This window comes from Aulonocara sp. 'chitande type north' Nkhata Bay, linkage group LG2 (assembly GCF_057382095.1).
Source record: "Aulonocara sp. 'chitande type north' Nkhata Bay isolate Kocher_YH1m ecotype deep benthic linkage group LG2, A_spYH_male_GT1.1, whole genome shotgun sequence".
NCBI classification, from domain to species: domain Eukaryota; kingdom Metazoa; phylum Chordata; class Actinopteri; order Cichliformes; family Cichlidae; genus Aulonocara; species Aulonocara sp. 'chitande type north' Nkhata Bay.
In genome coordinates this window covers 618,131-640,033 of record NC_141345.1, presented here as the reverse complement: position 1 = coordinate 640,033, position 21,903 = coordinate 618,131, and the positions used below count along the sequence as shown (strand labels likewise).

Sequence of the window (21,903 nt, the reverse complement as noted above, 5' to 3'; positions counted from 1 at the left end):
AAGACTAATCGCTTATATCAAAACAAAGTTGCAAATTTGATGACAGAACGTTTCATACATATTCCTGCTTGCAATGTTTAATCGCCGGAATGCAAAATTTGCTGCCAATTTTCTTTCACGGCATAAATAACACAAGGTATTGTGTTGCACAAAAGCAACAATGCAAAGATGCAGTTGTTGATGATCCAAAGTGCAAAGTATTTTACCTTCTTGAACGCTCTGTACTCATTCAACAAAACAAATAAAGTCATTTTAGGACAGAAATTTTGGTTTTTGGCACTTGAAGGAATTGTTGTTTTCACGTCATATGGTATTGATCGGAGAAGCAACTGACTTTGGCTAGTGCCGGGCATTCATTTTACTTGGTTTTAGGCACTTCTGTGTTATCACTTGCCAAAATCTGACATTGCCAGTGAGAATTACAACCTGACAATTACGAGTGTCATTATTTAGATAATTGATAAATGTTCTCGGATGTCTAATGACTCCAAGACTACAAGGTACAAAGAAAGATATAAAAACAAGTGCTGCTGAGCACTTTATTTATCTCGAGCAAAGACTGTAAATCTTCCTCGCCTACATGTGTGGTACATGCACAGTAAAGAGAGTGATAATGCACAATTTATTCGCTTCACATACAAACACAAACAAACACTTTTCTAGAGAAAAAGATTTTTTTTAAACTATTATAATATTACACAGATTTTATCACCTTTTCTCACTGCTTAATGTTTTTGTAGGGACATAAATTTTCATCTACTTTTTATTAAACATAAATTTGATCTACTTTCAGACAAAATCCTGCTGTAAAGGCAAGAGTGGAGGAGCGGTAATGTGGTGTAACAGTACCTCTTTCCATGCACTACTGCTCCAGGGTCTTTAGATAGCGCCTCCAGCTCCTGCACCTCATCCACCAGGGTCTTAAAGAACGCCTTCTTCACACTGTAAATGAAACAAAGGTTTGTAAAACCAGAATCATACAGCAGATGTCTGAACACGACTGAACCTCCACAGGCTGATATTTAAAACCAGTTCGACCAATTCAAGCTGGTCGGAGTGAATCAGAAAATATAAAAACCCTGACATTACAAATTGCTCCTGACACCTCGAATCTGCAACAGGCTGATGTCAACCAGACCAGAAATGCAATATTTCGACTTGCAGAATGGAAACGCTAGAAACGTTTGGAAGTCTGGACAAAAACTTGGGCGGGAATTGCTTCAGGAGATATGAGAGATTCTGCAGGAATTTCCTGAACTGGATGTGCATTAGAGCGATGATGAGCGAGGAGAGCGGGGAGAAGACTCACACTTTGTAGGCCACGTCGAAAATCAGCGAGGTGACTGGGATGAAGAACAGGCCCATCCAGAAGACCCCTGAATTGAACATCATGTCCGCCTGCCACACACACACACACACACACACACACACACAATAGAAATCAGATCAGATAGAAACACAAGAGCTCCACAACCACTACCATCCTCTACAGCGCCACATATCCAAACACATACATAACAACAGCAGCGGTTTTATTGTGGAAACAGAGAGAAGGTGGGTCTAAATAACCGACTCAGTGTGGGTTAATCCTCCATGACTAAATGATACCATGTTTTTGTTTGCATCCCCCTCCACAGGGCGGAGGAAGTACCTGTGATCTATTTAGACAGCGGTATCTCTTTCAAAGGAAAACAGCTCAGATGTGAGCCGTGCTGAGAGCTCCCGTCGGTGCGTCAGCGCAGACACAGAAACGCCTTCTGCGGTGCGTCGACTGCAGCAGCCACTCAATCTAAGTGAGTGTTGATGAAGTGTAATGTATGTAATTATGTGAGTTCAGGTTTAATGTTGGCAGTTTATCACTCCAGAAAACCAAAAGCAGTTAAAGATGTCTTGTTCAGCGGCTTTAAATGGGTTACCGAAAGCTAGTTTATAATGTTTGGCTCATTTCTTATGTTTTCTTGTACAGCTGCACGAACAGTCGTTGTTATTGTAGAATAATTTGCAAATAGTTGTCTTGATTAACTGTTTGGCCTTAATGCCAGACAATTATGTGAAATCCCCATTACATGCAAAAAAAAAAAAAAAGGTTCATTGTCTCCAACAGATCATAAATTTTGAGTTGAATAAAAGTTCAGACAGAAATCATTCCCTCCGTTTTCACATAAATCCTTCAAATGATATTTAAACACAGTAAGTTAGAAATGTTCATGTTTGAGTAATGGGGTTACTTTCTGTGTCCAGGGTGCCGGGAAGGCAGTGGGTCGTTCTGGTGGGGGCAACAACCTTTAAGCTATGAGTGTGAGGATGATGTTTGCTTTGGCCCACTGCAGTGAGACTATCTGTCATGTCAAACTGCAAAACTGGCGGTCCTTGCATTGTAATGCGCCGCTTGTTTAAACTGCTAAGGCCCCCTCGACAGTGTCCTTCCTGTAACATGACACAGACATGGCCCTAAGGATGCACAGGCACGCACACACATACACACACATACACACCGATCAGTGTCAGAACTATCAAAGCGCTCAGGTTTGCTCAAATGAGCTAATCTGTTCGCCATTACCTGCAAATTGACTTTGATGTCTGACAAAACACCGGGGGAGAGGAAACCCCAAATGACAGGAAATCAAAAATGTTTTTTCCCCTACAGTGTGAGATGGGACACGGATGAATAGAGCTTTTCTGTGTCACCTGGAGGCTGAAAATGCACAAGATGAGGGAAAATTGCTGTGAAGCACGAGATATTTTCACATCAATTTTGAAATTACGCACCCCGGTGGAAACATTTACTGTTTTTTTGTGTTAAGTCAGTTTAATTATTTTTGTTTTCATCCGCTGTATCGTGCCTTTTGATGGGGGTGTTTAAGCTGTCCTGAGACGTATCAAAGAGTTTAGAAAAATAAACCTTTTAGTCGTTCTCAAACCGAACAATATTTATACTTCTCCGTATTTAAATCTGAGCAATGTAAACACACAAAGGCCTGATGCTTCCAATCTCAAGTTTACCCTAAAATTCAATTATTCTGATGATGACATTTGATATAATAATTTCTACTGCATGCTGAGAAAGCAACATAGCAATGCCAGACGTAAACAAACAGCATTAATCATTCTCAGTTTGTTATTTTTGCACCAAATTTTAAAAATCCAAACAGATCTGACCAGTTGCAAACAACAAATGTTTGCCTTCAGGCATCTGGAAAGGCTCCAATACTACAAGCGGGGCCATCAGAGTTGGTAGATGCTAGCAATGTCTCATTCCAGGGGCCCCCTGGGAGCTGGACAGGGTGAGAGAGGTCCGGGGAGCAGGGCTGTATTTTTAGGACAAACCAATAAACTTGTCTGGCTGGACAGACAGTAGTGTCTGCTGGCATGGAAGGGTGTGTTTTGACAGGCATTGACCCCCTCGTGGCCACACACCCACACACAGACAGACTAGACACACAGAAGCAATCACACACACACATATGTTGACACACACAAAATGCTGAGCAGTGCAAACACTGCTGTTATTTACTTTGAGCCACACTGTGTCAAACTTGGTTTGAGGTATTCAGCCTTATATGATAAATATGCAGTGAATCATATGCTACATGGCACGTTTGCATTTCCTCTGCTCTTTCTTTTAAGGTTATGTCCTTGTGGTCCAGTCATGGTAATAGACAGAGGGCAATCATACAACAGGGTGTCTGCTGAAACAGCACAACAACAATATATTTTGCATGCTTTACCTCTAGTCCATGAAATCTGTTTTGGTTTCAGCAACGGCGCCAGTGTTGGGTTGATAAATTCATGCTACATTTCCTAATAATGGGTTAGAAATTGGTTGGTTGTTGCGATGAGATGGTCATCCTAACTCATCCTTGTCACACTGTCAAAGTGTGGTGCCCACCCCCTAGGGGGGGCGTAGAGCCATTGCAGGGGGGGCGCGGTATGAAGAGGGGAAAAAAGAAACCGCTTGGACACTGCTAGCACGGGGCGCCCACACAAACGCAAAGCAGGAGATGAAGCATCACTGAATATGTTTCCAACCCAACTTCATTCTAAGCCAAAGACTAGAAAATACGGTGAAGCAAATCTGCCCTTTGGCTTCACCTGCACAGTTGCTGAGGTAGGTCTCCCTGCAGGATTGGTTTCCCCTGCATCAGGAGCAGCGCTGGGCTGTTCAAATCACAGACAAACAGGATCCCAGATTCGTGATTTTTACTTTACAAACACTTGTTGTAATGACTAACTACTCCTGACATGTTGGAGATGTTTGCTCTTTATACAGTAAAGTTGCAGCAGGATACAAATAACATCAGGCTGATCCTGCCACGATTTGTTCCTCCTGTTCAAATCACAGACTAACAGGATCCCACAGCTGTTTATGTTTTTGAACCCATTTTGCACAGAGAGGCATTTTTGAAAAATGTATTGATAACAGAGCTGTGTCTGTTTATCAAGGTGGAATCTGAATGAAGAGGTTCCAGGAAAAAAAGTAATTTGTGATCTGCAAATCTACCTGGTTTAAATAAAAGTTTAAACATACAGAACATCAAAAATGTAACTTTATTGAAAGACGTAAATCCTTTAACTTCAGAAAAAAGCTTCAAGGGAAAACTCAAAAGTATTTTAGGATTGTTTTTCCATCAAGACTTGATCCTTGATCCTAGGCATGAGCAGCCAGGTGCTCATGCCTAAGAAAGCCCATAGTCTCAGCAGCTTGAATTATGCTAATACCTGCCATTGTAATGGTAAATGTGAGCTGAGTTTGTCCACTGCTCCACTATTCACTCCACAGGCCCAAGATATGCTCTGGATTCTGCAAACAAGACTGTGAAAAGGCAACTTCATAACACTTAGCAGCTGCATCCAAGAGATGCTAATATTCAGACAGTGGCAGTTTGAGTACACAGAGCTTCTGTGTTTGACGTTTTCTTTTTGCTTTCAGGTAGGCTGAGAGGAGACGGTTAGACTAATATGCTACATCCTGTCTTCGACTTCAGTCTGCATCTATGTTTTTTCCCTCAACTGGCTTGACCGGACACCAATGTGCATGTCGGCTTCAAGGAGAGAAGGGAAATTGAAGATGAAAGTATATATTTGGCCAAGTGTGGTTTCAACCCTCAGCAGCCTTTCTTGTGCAAATACAAAGTTCAGACTTGTTATGGAAGCATAGCTAGCAATCCGATAACAGAAGGGTATGAAACGCAAAAATCGTCCAACAAAGGCAATAAAACGGCGAACAGGGAGCCTTAGTAAGACAAGACAAGTCCACTACTTCTACATATGTCATCAGCAGAGACACACACCCACCCAAAAAATGCAGAATATGGAAAACAAACAACTTCCTCTGTTGTATTTTTCATCGACTCCATGTTATTTTTGTGTTGCTTAATAAAGACAGCAGGAAAAGCAGAGAAACATATAACTTATGACTTTTATAAACACAAGTCAGCAGTCTCACAGCCAACTCCACATGTGGCATTAATAATAACTCTTTACTCTTACTGTACATTTAATTAGGTAATTACACTAAATGTGTGTTGTGGTGCTTGTCAATCTTAGACAAGAACACTCTTCAGTCTTGGAGGAGGATTATAAGAATTAAGGGACAAAGGCAGCCTCAACGATGTGGAATAATATTTCTAATATTTCAAAAAAGTTAAATAGTCAGGAAGATATACCAATTATAGGGCAGGTTTTGGGGGGATTGTGACAATAATTCTAATCCGTGAACAGACTTTGCAGTCAGATCTGATAACCTGCCGTGTTTCTTTGCTCTGTTGTGTGTTTGTTTTGTAAAGAAAAGCTCATTAGGACTTTTATTTCACAGACAAGAGCATTCATCACGGGCAGGACTTTTGGCGCTTGGAGGAAATTTGGCAGTGAACACTCAAATCTTAGATTCCTTTTCAGGTATGCTACAAACAATAATAAACAACTGTAACTGAAAGCTAAATATGACAGATGATGGATTAGCGGTTTCAGACAGGTTTCAGCTTTCGCTGAGGTAGGGTTTTTTCCTCCACCCTATGCTGAAATAAGCAGATATGAGTGATTCCCTGCAAGTTCAAATGCACAAAATACAATGACAGAGTAAAATAAGTTACTGGTACTGTCGTTTATGAAAGCAGTAAGCACTTTTTAAAGCTACTAAAAATAAATAACTGAATTTTTTAGAAAATCCATGTCTGTGTTTTTAATATGACATCCAACCATCCATCCGTCCATTTTCTCCCACTTATCCGATTCACAGCTGTCGAGTCTACCACAGAGACTGCAAACCTATTGCAGAGCTACCACAGAGTAACAGGCAACCACAGGCAAGCATTCACACCTATGGCCAATTTAGAGTCACCAATTTGACCTAAAGTGGATGTGTTTGGTACCCAGAGAGATCCCACACAGACAAGTCCGAAGAAAGTTCCCAATTCAAACCCACGACCTTCTGGCTGGGATGCACGCAGCACGCTGATGCGCATTTTATGGAGCGTAGTTTAGATAAATGACACTGATTCACACTTACTGATAGCTTGAACTCTTGCAGCTCTTCCATTTTCCTCCATTACTGCATTAATATTTTCTGTTTACAAGTTGCTTCACTGCTTCAAAATAGAGCAGATATTTCAGGAGGCGTACTCTGAGGGGGAATAAAGTGGCTAACAGACGACTGAAGACAGGAGCGATGTAGTGGTTTGGTAGAAGAGTTTAACTAACGTTAAACTAAATAAAAGCAGTCCTGAATAAAAACCATTCATAATAGTCACTAAGCTGATCTGTTTCTCTAGAAATTGTTTTCATTCTTGTCCATGTCACACAGGCTGTCACAGAAAGCCCTGTGTATTCCTGGCCTGCTACACATCAACAAACATCTTTGCAAAGCTATTCCTTTTTGAAAAATAAGAGTCTCTGAGCAGAAACTGTGAAGAAGCCGTTGCAGTGTACAATCCATATGCTGATGACAAGCACTCGAGTCTGACTGAGTGATAGATGCTCCGCTGCAGCTTGCAGCAGAAATTGGAAAACAGCAGAGGTGTGAGCAGAGAGCGGGGGACAAAGTGTGCAGGGAGACAGCTGCATTGATAGCACAGGCATGTCAGCAGGCAACAGGTCAGTGCGACAGAGTGTGCATGAGACATCTCCTGAGGTGAGGCTAAGCCGCTTAGTGTGGCAGATTACGCTGCCTGAACAGAATAATCTGACATTTTCTTTTGATATTTGTTTCAGACTTCAGTGAGGTGATCATTTGGGACAAAGCCATTCTCAGGGAGTACCTGTGAAAACCATACGAGCTGTTTCGGGGTGTTTGGACGATTGATCCAGCACCTGCCCGGTCGTACGTCCAAGGAATATTTTGCCTGACATTGATGAATGGGTTCTTGTGAAGCCGAGTGCTGCTTAACATGTTAAAGGTGGTGAGCTGGGTTGTGTGTGAGAGCCGAGGCAGGAGTGGAAGGGAGTTCTGGTGTCTGTTATGCTGTAGGCCCTCGGGCAGTTTTTCAGCTGGCAGAGATGGGGTGGGGTGAACAAAAGGAGAAGGCAGGAAAAAGCCGAGAGCATAAAAGAAAGTAGATATAAAGGACAGAGAGCGCTTTTTCTTCTTCTCCTTTTTACCTTCAAGTACACATTAGGGAGGCTATGGTGAAATATGCGGGGCTTCATCAGGGTTGTGAATAATCCTACTCTTCAGAGGCTACAAGGTCTTGGAAGTGGTGCCTGTGTCTCTGACTCCTTCTCGAGTTTCAGAGATGTGTCCCTGTTTGATGATATACTGGCATCCCTGAGTTAGGGCTGGGCATAGAGTTACCCACTACCCAGAGGACACCATTACTGTCTTCAGTCAAGTGCTGCAGGGTACGGATGAAAGCAGCAGGCTTCACAGACAGGGGATAGAATTAAGCTAATATACCTACTCCCTGTGTGTGTGTGTGTGTGTGTGTGTGTGTGTGTGTGTGTGTGTGTGTGTGTGTGTGTGTGTACTACTGAGTGAGTAGTACACTGAGCCCAGTGAGGGTATAGCAGTCAGCATTTCTGTACATGTGCACCTACTTATGTTATTTACTGTGTTACGCACAAACAAGTACCCAAAACATGTGGAGTTATTGTACGCCAAACATACTGTTGCAGTAGTAAAACCTCTGTCAGATGAGAATACTACATGCAACTAGACGCAACATAGAAATTCTTTCTTCAGTCCAAAGGTTAACAAAGAAAATCTGCCACAGAGATCTTCCTTTCCAAAAGCAAAACCTGCAATCATCTCCCCAACAGAACTGATCAGAGATGAAGGAGATCTGACTCAGAATTGTAGCTCCTACAGGGATTGCGTGACATTTTGGGAAAAATCCTCTGCTTTCTGGCAGAATATTTGAAGAGAAGATTGATACCATTCTTATATCTCTGTGGTATATATGAATGTACACAAGCCGGAGGTTAATCTGGCCAAATATAGAGACTGGAAGCAGGGGCTATCCAAAAATCACCACTTAACATGCTCCATCTCATTTGTTTGATCTGTACAAAAACCAAAGTGTAAAAATAATATTTTACTGCTTTCATATGTGCAGGATTATTGCTGTGTGAGCCAAAATAACATTAAGCACGCACACTCTGTAAAAAAAAGAGACGTGTTTGGATTTTATACCGATTAAACAAACAGGACATATCGTGTTAATTAATCAGTGAGCTTTGTAGGTGCTAGTAGGTGGATCCTGTTACTGGCAAACAAAGCTGCAGCCTGCAACCAGTCTTACTGCTAGACTAAGCCAACTGTCTGCTGGCTGTATTATTATATCTAACAGACGTTACTCATTTTCACCATTTAATTAAATGTCAAACTCTTTCCAAAAATAATAATTTACTGAGCAATAATACATGAAAAAAGACCCAATCCTCAATCTGAGAAACAAAAAATAAGGCTGCCGTTTCTGAAGTTCATGGTCATTTACCAAAATATAACTGTGCACAGATATTTTTCACTTCTATTCAGCTTCACATAAGGCAGTACACTGTAGCTGTTTATTATGAGACAATATGTTCAGAGGATTTTAATCCACTAACTCAGCGTGTCCACATAAAATATACCCGGACTGAGTTTCACAAGCCATTTTCTTCCTTTTATTTCTACATTTCCCTGAACAATCTCAAGCGGTCTGAAATGCCCACAAATAATCAAACAGTGATGAATGTGTTACATTTTACATGTTAGCTGAGGCCTCAGATGCATAAAGTATTCATCTCAAATTGGGCACACAGGACGAATAAAGCTTTGTAATAAAACCCCAAGTTTTTCTTACTTGTCAACAAGACTAAAACCCACTTTTGTTTTTAAGGAACAGTTTCACATTAGGTGAATTGTAGAGGGATCTCTACACAGCACCTCTGCAAAGACAACATTTGTTGTAAGATGTTATTTTCCTCTTTTCTTTGAATGGTTTCCTGCAGTGTTATTGTTACGCAATGAAAAGATGCCTCAGTCTCCTGCCCACAATGTACTGGGAAATTTCACCTGTTTAATAGGTTCCCATTAACCACCTGTGGTGACAGTTACAGTAGTTACATTCACACGTAAATACCGGGTCCTGAAAGGAAAAAAGTAAAGAAAATATTTGAATAATTAAAACTTTTCTGGGCCTTGGTGTAGTCCCTCATTTCTTTCTCCGTCTGACAAAAAGCAATTTTACCTCCTCTGTCTTTAAGACAACTTTCTTCCAAGTTGTTGTCCCACATAAACAGAAGGTTTTAACCGCAGGTGTATCTGCTGAAACCACAGCCAGAGCTCTTTGACATCTTTGATATCCAAGAGCAGAGAAACACTGAATGAAACCTGATGGCTAAAGCAGCCTTAAGCCTTTGTCTCATAGTGATGTTCAATACGAGCATCCAACACGAAAGAAAATGAGTGGAAGGATAATAGGACGGATGTGATTGATGTTCAAGGGGTTGAATGATTGTCGGACACATTTTTAGGCTATCAGTCACCCGTGTCTCTCTTTGCTTAGCTTCTAGACGGCCTCACTGTTTCAGTTTCACCTGTGGATACTCAGAGCTGAGGGAGAAATTTTAACACAAACACAGGGCAAATTGGCCCAATTAAGTCATTAGGCAACACAAGCCAGAGGTCTGACAGTTTACACTCCTCTGGCTCTACTTACAAAGATCTTTTTTAAGGTTTTCCCACCAGCTCCTTTCTACAGAAAATGAATCATAAGGAGCTACAGATGTGTCTATAATAGCTGATTATATCAGCAGTTTCTTTTGGGACTGGGGGAAGCATGTGTACGTGTGCACGCCGGCATGTGTGTTTACCTCGCCTGACATGTCAGGTGCCAGAGGGATGAGGGGCCACAAGGAGGAATAGATAGCGAAAAACACCACCCACAGGCCGATGCTTCCCCAGATGGCGATGTGACTGAACTGTTAGGAGCAACCAGAGGACAGTAAGTATCACAAAAGGTTTTGTGATTTGAGCACTGCTACAATTTACTCGAGCCATTTTAATCACGCTTCCTTGGGCTTAAAACACTGAATGCTCTCCGGTAACTTAAAAGAGGTACCGTACATTTCACTTGGTTTACATTTACAAGCCTAGCGAGAACATACCATAAAGGGATTTAGCGATAAGAAGAGGATGTAAAATTAGTCACAGGTATCAGCGGCCACGTAAAAGTGAAAAGAGATAACAGAAGCATAGCAAAAGAGAAGGAGGACTCAACTTACCATGGTCCAAGACGAGGTTTCCAGGCCGGCTTTAAGACAAACTGTGATGACGACAAACTGCGGAGACACAAACCACATGTTCGTTCAGCAAAGAGGATCATGTGAAGTTCATCCCACATACCTGAATTCGCAATAAGAAAGCATTTTACTGGGAAAAACGAAACTGGAAAAGATCATCAGACAATTGAAGAGAAGAAGACAAGGAAATATAGCTGATGTTTATTCGCTGGCATTTAAGAACACTTGGCTCACACACCCGAAGTCTGTAACACAGCAGAAACACTGCCAGGGAAGAAGACCGGTGCACTTACCGTGTAAACCATGTTGCCTAAGAGGAGATAGTCCGGAGTTCTTCCATTGCCAAAAACTGTATCTGTGAAGGGAATCAGCAGCAGAGGCTTTTAAGCTGTCCTTCTTCAGCTCTTAGGTTTCACATAGGGTAACACTTTAGGTACATCAATGTGAGTTTTGTCATAAAGTGCTTGGAGTGGAGCAGGGAACTAAAAGTAGAAACCACAGTCAAACGCTGCTTCCATTACTGTCCTTGAGAGAGCCTGGAATGTTAATTTCAAGGCAGTATGTGTATGCAAATCCAGCAGAATTGGTGTCCATTAATCATATTCAAAAACGAAAAGTTCTGGCTAATTTAGTGCTGAAAGAGAGGGTAAAATTATTTTTCTGGGAACATTTTAATTAATTCTGCCATTAAAAAGGAATCCGATGCTTTTCGTATAACTTCCTAAATTAATAAGACTGAAATAAGCTGTGAGTCACACAGACATATTGCTTCATACCGCCCAAGTGGGCCTGGGCTCTGGCTAAAATATCAACAGTGTGCACTGCCAGTAAAGAAAGAGAGGCTCCCTTTCCCTTTACTTCCGGCTGGTCACATGTCTTGTGTGCGCTGAGGCTTTGCTGACAGCCTGTCAGTCACAGTGAGGGGCTTGGCGCCTTTTGTTTGGAGAGCAGGCCCAAGCTTGTGTGGTCCTTAGCTCCAGCCAGCCAAGACTTACCGGCTCAAAGATCCCTATTCTCTCTGCACATACACCCACACACACAGAGACCATCTCAACGTGCCAAACATGCACAATTGACCTTCTATGGATCAATAAAGTTATTTGCACTCACGAAGCTCTCTGTTTGAATAAAAACATCATTTTGGCCGCAGAGAAAGCACCTGATTGGGTCTATGTTATCTATCAAAGCTAAGTAAGTGCCAATAACTGCACGCTAAAGCATTTCAGCAGTCATTAGGGCAAACATGAACATGGGCTTGTTATTGCGTGTCCCTCGGACTGGAGCACACACATGTTTGCAATTCATGACTGGATGGTTGAAAAGAGAACTAATTAAGACAAAATACGTGTCTTTGACTGTCCTCCTTATTTATGCGCCAGGTCCACCGAGAGCCGTGGAGGAGTCTCTGGGAGCTACTTACCATGCTGGAAGGCTTTAAGGGGGAACCAGAAGAGGATGACGGAGTGGAAGAGGCCGTTCAGACAATGGGCCCAGAAGACCTGCAAAAAAGAGGGAAGAGGGATGGAGGGAAAGGATGTATAGGAGGGGGAGGACAGGGGAGGGGGAGGTTGGACAGCAAGAGATTCCAATAAGAGGGTGAGAGGGAGAGAGAGTGGAAAAAAAGCATGAGAAAAGGGTGTTGGGAGCTCCAGCTTTCCAAGTGACCCCTGACCTGGGCCCTTTGTGCCAGCCAGGCGCTAGGCTAAGTGGCGGTTTTGTCGGGGCCTCCATGCTGAATGGCCGCCCCGCTGACAGACACGTTGTATATCCTCTGTGTGTGTTATGGGGGAGAAAGAGGTTGCTGAATGTGTTCATGGGCAGTTAAAGCTAATACAAGTTTGCACATTTTCCCTGTAGTCAAGAATAAATTAAAACAAAACGAATCAGTGGGTGTAAGAAAAATACACATACTCATCTCAACAACACAAACACTGTATAACATTAATGTATGAGCTGCCAGTGTGAGGGTTTCCTCTCATTATATTTCATTAGGCTTCGGCCCTTTCATGTGAGGATTTTAACTGGTGTAGTAATAAATGACAGCAGAGTTTAAAAAAGCAAAAATAAATCTAGAAACACACACAGGGAGACTGACAGGCCTGACAGAGATTAAACTGTTTTCACGGTAATTATTGAGAGCCTGCTGGAAAACCGCAGTCTGCGTGTGCGTCTGTCTACGCAAGCATGTAGACTTGAATCGTTTACATCCATACTGTCTCTCTCTCTCTCTCCAAAGCCGCGGTGCTTCAAATTCACATTATGCGACGCGATGGCCAAACAAAACACTAATGGGTGATGTACCATGAAACAGCCGTGAAAATCCTTTCTGCCAAAAAACACTCCATATTTGTGCCGCCTTTCCCCCGCTGTGCTAACACAGACGCTGCTGTGAATCCTGAGAAAATTTGTCGAGATTAAAGGGCAGATGCTCACTGGTGCATCTTTATTTATAAGGCCCTGCTTGGACAAATGCCCACCTACATTTGCGATCTGCTCACACGGAGAAGTACTGTTTCTTACAGTCTGCGTTCAAGCGATCTTTTATTGCTCAATGTTCCATTTGCCAGAACTGAACTGGGAAAGAGGGCTTTTACTTATGCTGCCCCTTTCACATGGAACATGATGCAAAAAGACTGGAAGATAGCAGATCTTATTTCATTAAATGCTTTTAAGTCCAGATTGAGAGAGCCAGAGAAAAATGTTTTTAAAATGTAATTGTTATTTATAATATGTATGTAACTTTGTAATTTCAACGTGTTGTCGCCTCTTGGCCAGGACTCCCTTGCAAAAGAGGTTTTTAATCTCAATGGGACTTTTCCTGGTTAAATAAAGGTTAATAATAATAGATGGAGCAGGGCATTAAAAAAATCAAAAGCAAACGGGGGAAAGCATCACGTTTTAGTATCTGGCTTGTTTTAAAAAGGCTCGCTTTTCAACAACTTCAGCAAACCTGTCAGTGAAATATTAAACACTACTTATACAAGATGAATTACACATCCTGGAAACTCACTTTCTGTATGTTGTGGTCTTCAGAACAGCTATTCGCACTATTTTACTGTGTAGGGTTACTTGAGATCATCTGGCTGGAAAATGAATGGGCACAGTGAAGGAACAAGTCCTGCTCTAATCTACGCCACGGGCTTGTTTTTGGTCGCTGTAGCACAACCTCCTCATCTAAAGTCCTTTAGCAGCCACCCCCAATCCTGGATTACCTCACTCTCCCACTGTGTACACAAAACCCAATACACTGAGTGAGGGCCAGCCAAAGCAAACCCCCACTCCTCTATCTCTGTGGTCAAATGTGTATTAAATTATCACCAATGTTACAATCACATGTTTATGCCAATTAGCCTCCCACTGGCAGGCTCAGCTCTCTACCAGCCTCCTCCCCAGCTATCTCAATCCCAAACTCTGTGGGAGTGTAAGCCAGCCCCAGTTTCCGCTCTACCATAATGAATGCTAATGAAATCAATAAATGCTCATAATCATTTGTCACAGTAGGATCCTCCCTTTCGCCCCTCCAGCCACCAGGCTCTTTTCTTTCTTGTTACGCAGCAAGTTGCTGGGGCTGGCGCTCCGAATGAATGCCTCGTCTGTCCTGCAAATATTCGGCCCTTTGTCAGAATCCTAATTGCCAAAAACAAAAATAAGAAAAAGAACCTAAACCACACGAAGGCCAGTAATTAATATCGAGCCAAATATTTCCAGAGTTGCTCCCACGCTTCCTGTTTCAGTTTTGAGGAAAACCGTATGCAAGAGAAGTAATGGTGCTATGTAGGAGGTGATAGCTTCTGGTAAACTGCTGCGATCACCGAGGCCGCACGAAGGGGAACGCGGTTTATTAGGGCGGTTTAGGTGTCTAGAATTTGTAATTAAAAGTGAATGAGCGACACAGCTGAAGCCACGCCTGAAGTTTCTAACACCCTCCGTCTCTCCCTTCTCGCACCTCAACACAAACAGCTTTAATTCACAAAGACAGTATCTGTTGTGTACAAAAGAGCCGGGCGAGCAGAAAGACAGGCTTCGAGGGGCCAAATTCCTGCTGGATTTTCTTGCCTCGCCTCGGGCCAGCTGCAAGGAAAATATCTCGGGAATAGAGTGGACAAGCCAGCAAAAACAACCTGCTGACCTGGCCAAGTCATCATTTATGAGTCTTGGAAAATGTGGCCCAAACAAAAATGGAGGTTCATTTGCTTCTAACTATCACATGAATATTTTTAATGATTCCTTTTTTTGGCACCAGAAACTTAATGAAGTCTTTGCAAAAAGCTAATTAAAGGGAAATCCATCATACAACAGGATTCACAGAAAATGTCATACGATTTATGAAGTGGTCATAAATCATTAAAGTATGATTAATAATAAAACAATTGTGAATCATAAAATCTGAAGTGATGTGCAAAGAACACAGGGCGCTTGGTTCACATTTAGTCTATTTGTTTTTCTGTGAAATGACCTATTTTTTCCATTTCATTTAGATAGTCAGCACACATCCACTCACTGCTGTTATGCCAATTTATCAACTGTGACATTACAGCCTTTAAATGTTATATATGTATTTCACACTGCTGGGAAAAGCTTTTTGCTGTATTAAAAATGTGTGACATTAGCAGGGCTACACCTAATGTTCACGATATGTTTTTCTTAATTAAACAAAGGCTAATTGTGTGCAACAGCTGCTCTACAGACACTTACTGATTAATCATATCATGTATATTTACAAAAACACAAGATTCAAAGCTACAACTTTACGAGACGTTTCAATCTTAACGCTGCCTTCTGTCACTTTTAAGTGTGTAGCTAAGAAACAAACTTCTGAAAGGTTATAATTTAATGTGGTAGAAAAATTTACATACTTAGAAGTACAAATTGTGCCAAAGATAAAGCAGGAGGTGTTGTTAGTGCCAGTTCTAACCAGTGTGATCATGGAGTCAGTGACAGATGGATGCGTCAGCAAGTGTCAGATATTTTAAAACGAATGTGTTATCAAAGCAACTTTATCCTTTACACGTGTTCTTGAAAAAAATAGAAACTACATGCAAGACAAGTACTAAGGTATACTTGTTATACTTGGTAAACAACCTCTTCCTGTGTATTTGTACTCTGATATCATGCAGAGCAGACTGGCGATCCAGCTGTTAGGTGTAATATTAAGATGCTAATATACTAGAGCCTCCTATGGACTAACCAGCTGTTTTTTAATAGTAGGATCAGATGCTACATTAAAATTTTATCTATTTATTTATTATCTGTAACAATTCATCACAAATCAGAACAAATGAGCTAAACGCTCACGTTCATTGGGACGCATTTTAAAATGGCTTTTTTAAAAACAGAAGTGAGTATTTCTCGAACTCGGGATCGGACCATCGTCGTCTGATCCGTGCAGTCTGGTATTGTGTGGCTTAAATGCGATCTGATAGGCTTCTAAGAGAACAAAAAAACACCTCACTTAAACAAATTGCATAATTTTCTGCGACAAATGCCATTACACAGTGACAGCACACTCTCTCTACTCCCTCCTTTTCTGCTGCCATCTCCCAACAGATCTGAGCTTCCATGCCCGTGACCACCATGGCCAATCTGCTTTTAATCCACCTCCATGTGGTGCTAACCAGGTCACCACGCCTGTGAGGAGGGTCCAGGAGTCTCTGGCTCAGCATGGAGAAAGGACGAGACGACTTTATTACCAGTTGAAGGGGGAAGCTAACAGACAGCCCCCGCAACCAGACAGAACAGGTCAAGCCAGGCCAAACCAGGCTACGACCGGATACCCACAAACTGCAGCTGCCAGGTCACTGAGACGTCAACACAACAGATCGCTGTCCCGTTATTAATGTGATTTCATTACTGGGACTTTTAACCTTTTAATTTAGTGGAGAACAAAATTAATTCCCAATCATAAAAGGTACAATAAAAAGGAACATAACATACTTTAGTATAAGTTTGTTGTTGTTGTCACTTAATTTGAGCAGAATTAAAGAAATGGCTGTTACCGACACTGGGCTGTTGAAGCATGTCAGTAAAGCTAACAGTATTAATGACATACTACGTCTATGGAAAATACTGTTACACCCACATACTGTTAGACTTTACATGAAATATATTCACAGAACATGATACTTATACTTAGGACTGCAATGAAGAGCAAACTGAGAAAAATAATTAATCTAAAAGTACTGAAATCTGTTTACGTGTTACAGGAAACATCCACATAGATAACATACATGTGATAAGAGGATCAAATTACCTTGGTATTGAAGCCCATGGCATTCTGGGAGGTTTTGTAGAGCTCTGGGTATTTCAGCATATTCTCTTTCCTGCAGGAGCGCTCAAATATTCCCAGAGTGAGAGGAGGCAAGGCAGTGAAGATCTACGAAAAAAACACACCCGCAGACGTGCACAAACACACAGTGATGAATCTGATATGAAATAATATGATTTTGCTAAAAATATCTCCCTTTAAAGCTGCCACAGTAAATCTGACCTCCAACATCCTGTCAAAGCTCTGTTTCATTTTGTTCTCCACTTGCTCCACTCTTAATTTTACTTCACTGAAGACTGGCTGACCTTATTTTGATTTGTCATGCTTTAAGTCTGTTCATATGCAAAAACCATCTCCAATGAGCATCTGTGGTCTTCTTGACTGAGGAGCAGGCATTTACAGCATCATTTCGTGGTGGTGTTGTAATGTTCTGTATAGCAGCTGCTGAGAGAGGAAGGATGCTATTTGTGTAGCTCAAGTGATTCAGTTGGTGTGAGTTCCCTACAGGCCCATCTGGAGTGGAAGTCTTCAGGCCTCAGTCGGCAGGACCAGTGGGCTACAGGACATGCTCCACTGGCTTCTTTTCTTATTCAGAGCCAGGCTGAGGAAGACCTCCTTTGAGGGGCAGATTCAGCCCACTGCCTCTAACAGACTCCCACTGAGCCAATGGAATTCCCTCAGTTTTTGATAAAGTGAAAGACTGAAGCTTTTTCCCACAACCAAAACAGCGCTGGTTACAAAGTGTGGGAGTGTGGGGCAAAGGGAGGATATTATGAACCAGGGCAAAAGGCAGGGCTCAAATCTCAGTTTGTACCTGCCATAAATGACTTGCGCTTGAGGCCGATTGGGATTGTGGGGAAACTTCACTTCACACTTCTCTCATTCATTTTTGTTGATTGAATCGAGTTCATTTTTATAAACAGTTTAAAGTTACATGTTGACTCATTGTGGTCTTAACAGTATACTCTTAAACCTCAGACTACAGATGCACTTTTTTCCCTCCTGCTTAATTCATGACAGATATGAAATATGAGTTCATTAGGAGTGGTCCTGTTACGGCGCTCTGAGGGACTCCCTACATCAGCGGCCGGCTCTGCTCCAGTCTTCCTATTCTTATTATCGTTGAAACGTAGCTGCTCTTACTAACTATACTCTTTGGGGCAAGCGAAGCTGTTGTTCTTTCGCATTCAGTACATAGTTTAGGGCACACAGGGAATACGGGCTTGACAACGGGTCATAAATAAAGGAGAACTTTTTCAGGATGCTGATGACGTAGTCACGCAATAAAGGGATCAGGCTTGAGGCACCACAGCTAATACGTTCTGTGTCAAAGAGGGGACAGAGGTAGAGGAGTAAAGTGGTCTCTATAGAGGCACATGTTTCTAAACACTCACCACATTGTACAAGCCGATGCACCAGCGTTCGAACAGAATCTGACCAGAGAAGCCATTGACGAATGCAAACCAGATCTAAGAAAGACAAAAAAATCATAAAATGAGTCAAAACAGCAACATACGAACAGAAGAAATACAATCAGAGATTTATAATACAATCTTTTTTAAGAAGCCATCAACTTTAGTGGCAAACAATGAAGTCGAAGTGTTGTAACATTTGAAACATCTTTCAATGAGCACTGTCATTTTACGCTGAAAGCCATTTGCTCTCAGTTTTGATATTGAAAGCTTTAATCATAGAAGACGCTGCCACATTTACATGCAAGCAGCCATTTGCTCTTTCGGTGTAAGCTTTTCATTAGTGATTGCAAAGATAAGTGACATGATCAGATTTGAGACAGGATCACTGCATCTACAAACTAACGATCCACACAGCATCCTTCAATGTCTTTCTTATCCTACCATCAGATCAAAGGGAACGCAGCCTCCGCTGAGATTGCAATTATAGATAATAGAAAAGAAAAAGTATGTTTCCCTTTAGTGTAAGGGAAAAAATAAATAACCGAATGATCCTTAAATTAAAGTGGTTTGGTTTTAAAGTGCTGACCTGTGATCAACCTGCGTCATTAGTTTAATTCAGACACAATTTTAACTTTAAAAAAAAAAAAAAAAAACAGGCAGAAGGGCCAAATGAGAAAAAATGAGAGACAGCGGGAAAGCCAGGACCTCCAGGTGGCACCTCGGAGATGCAAAGTCTCCACTGGATTCATCACACGATTAACTTCTAACATATATCTTACCCACTGTTTTCCTCCATGATCTACCTGATGACATGTGGGTGACAGATGAGGTTAGTTCTAAGGCCAAAGTCAGGACTGCAGAACTTTGATATATTGTGTCAGGAAAGGCAGACAGAGGTAATGTGAACCATGTGCTGAGTGGAAACGAGGCTTATCACCGTATTTTGATTAGCCACGCTTATTTGAGCAAAATAATGCCTCTAAGATGAAAGCAGAGCAATAGCTCCAATCTGGTAGGGAAATGGCACATACGTCGAATTTTTATTGGTGTAAAGCGGATTTATCTGACATCGAGTAAATCTGACTGCACACCCTGAAAATTGTTTGCAGATTGTAAATCAGCAACTGCACCTTACAGAGTTACAGTTTGCAATGTTGCGGTCCTGGACAGACTCATGCCAAAACTGTCAAGAGAACATCAGGGGTGCTGCGTTTTGGCCATGGCCAACCAAGCATTTCCTCGCTTCATTTAACTTCATTATGAAGGCATGAACTGCTACAAATTCTCAGATTGAGACAAAGCCTGTTTCGGAGCCCCGCCTGCCGCTGCCACTGTCTACACGACCAATAATAATCTGCCACTGGTCCTTCCCATTTACTCGTGAAAGCATAGGCATGAAAACAAATGGTGAGGGGGGGGGGGGGGGGGATGTAGACGAATCCTCTGCTCGCCCCTACCCTGCCCCTCACCTTCCCCTCTCTGCCTCACCCACCCATCCCAGATCCCGCCATCAGGTGCACTCTACCATGATGCTGTGTCTTTTAAAAGAGGGGGTCTGGTTTCAACCTCAGCTGAATGTGGGACTACATATGGCTAGACCAAGACCAAAAGATGAACAGTACAACCCCTGGCAAAGCACAGAGAAATATATTCAGATGCCAGTGCTGTGGGTTGTGGGTAGACGGAGCCCGAGCTATGAGCCAGGTTCATCCATTAGCTCAAGCGACGGTAACGAGAGGCTAGCGGGTAGGTCAAACTGCTGAATTAATTACAGCTCTGCTCAATGAGGGTCTGGGCTGATATATTGTTGTGCTAAGTTAAAAAAGACTCCTATTCATAGCTTGAGGTAACTGCTTCTGTGTGAGTGTTTTGGCCTGGTCTCTCAGGTCCCAATAGCTTCCCTCTCTCTTTCTCACTCTCTCCGTCTCTTCAGGGACAGATGCATTGATTTGCTCATTAGGGGAAGTACCAGGCCGGATTTTTCCTTCCCCTTTTCTTCTCCTCTTTGAGTGCCACTCAGCGAAGGGGTGTGGCTGGCCTCTCTCCCTCACTGCACATCATGAAAAACAGGGATAGAGGGAAACGGGAGCTGTAGAAAAAAGGAGGATTGGGCAAGGGCTAGGAGATAAGAAGACTTGCATATTCATCAGCAAATGAAAAATCATTGATTCCAGTGTTGCTTCACTGCTGTCTCCAAGTGGCTGGAGGGTGGGGGGGTGAGGGTATGACATTTGTCCCCAACAATGCGAGTCCTGACACTCTTAAGCTCAGCCCTGCAGGATTGTTAATGGAATTCATACACAAAGCAAGCACAGAATAAAGAGTCGCATAAAGAGGGAGCTGATAAATATGCTGGAAATATGTGGAGCTACAAACAGAAGCAGTCTCACAATGCCAGGCATGGCCTCCGTGGATTAATTCGGAGCTACTGGTCGGCAAGCTTTGCTCTGCTACTCTGAGCCGTCTCTGACTAAACTGAGCTCCACTGAATGAGCTTTCATGTAATTGCCTCATAAATGCCACTTGTCCATCAGCCCCCTCTGTAGCACCCTGGCAATGTGTCAATCAAAGCTGAGAGGCCAGCTGGCTCGCCCATGTGAACGGAGTTTCTATGGTTTCTTTTAAAAAGGGTCTCTTAGCTTTAATGTGGCTCAATTCCACTTTTTTGCTGCTGTTCTTCAATCACTTGAGGTTATAAATTATTCCCGAACTTTAGTTACTGGACACATTGTTTAAAAATGTATGGCTACATGTTGCCGCCTTTTTTTCCTCCTTCTTTTAAATCAAATGAAAATTCATAGCTCAAGCATGAATGTGCTTAAAGTGCTCTCTAACCGATTAGGAAAAGAAATGCCAATCACAACCAGCAGCCTCTAAAAAGTAAAAAGAAACACTGCATGTCAGTCAATCATCCGCTGGAGTGACAGCCTTACGTTCTGACTCACAATTAACCCTCTGTGAGCCACAGAAAATCTTGAACCGCTCCAAGAGCTTCAGACTAAGTTGTGCTCACATTCACGTCTTCCACAATAGGCCGAGAATCCTTCGCCCTCTTACTCCATGTGTCTTATAAGAAACCAAAGACCCCGTGGAAGCAGAGGGAGATGAAAAGAGGCTTAAACACAGGGTCTTCCTGCCCTGGCATTCAAATTGTAACCCACACTGTATGGGACAATGGTGCTGCGAACAAAAAGTTAAAATTCCCGTCAACATCCTCGATTCTGTTCTTGCAAGGCATCCCGAGAGTCGAGGGGAAAACATGCGAGCTCAAAAGTAAACCTATTAGTGCAACAAACGCTGCTTTGACTCATACCCCGGGGTTGCTGCTGTGTTAGATGTCAAGGTCTTACAACACGGGGACATTTCAAATACCAGCCAAATCGTGAAGAAATGTCCTATTATCTACTTCATTCCCCTGAAGGAGCCGAGCATGAGAGGGGGAGGGGACTTATGTTTTCAGAAAGCAACAAAAGGTGTACTGGAAAGAAGCTCGCCCTGCAGACA

At 42.3% G+C, this 21,903-nt stretch overlaps 1 protein-coding gene across 8 annotated transcripts in view; it reads right to left on the bottom strand.

Moving 5' to 3' along the window:
* atp8a1 (ATPase phospholipid transporting 8A1) overlaps positions 1–21,903 on the bottom strand; it is a 109,091-nt gene that overhangs the window by 7,367 nt on the left and 79,821 nt on the right. For all 8 annotated transcript variants that reach the window (XR_015130387.1, XR_015130388.1, XM_086300679.1 and 5 more), the window contains 8 exons: positions 18,379–18,453; positions 16,970–17,092; positions 12,140–12,218; positions 11,013–11,074; positions 10,702–10,758; positions 10,291–10,398; positions 1,310–1,398; positions 850–942 (listed from right to left, as the gene is read on the bottom strand). Coding sequence is in view for 6 of the 8 variants with exons in the window: in XM_086300679.1 (XP_086156805.1) it covers positions 850–942; positions 1,310–1,398; positions 10,291–10,398; positions 10,702–10,758; positions 11,013–11,074; positions 12,140–12,218; positions 16,970–17,092; positions 18,379–18,453 (686 nt within the window). In the remaining 2 variants the exon portion in view is untranslated. The remainder of the gene's footprint in view (positions 1–849; positions 943–1,309; positions 1,399–10,290; positions 10,399–10,701; positions 10,759–11,012; positions 11,075–12,139; positions 12,219–16,969; positions 17,093–18,378; positions 18,454–21,903) is intronic.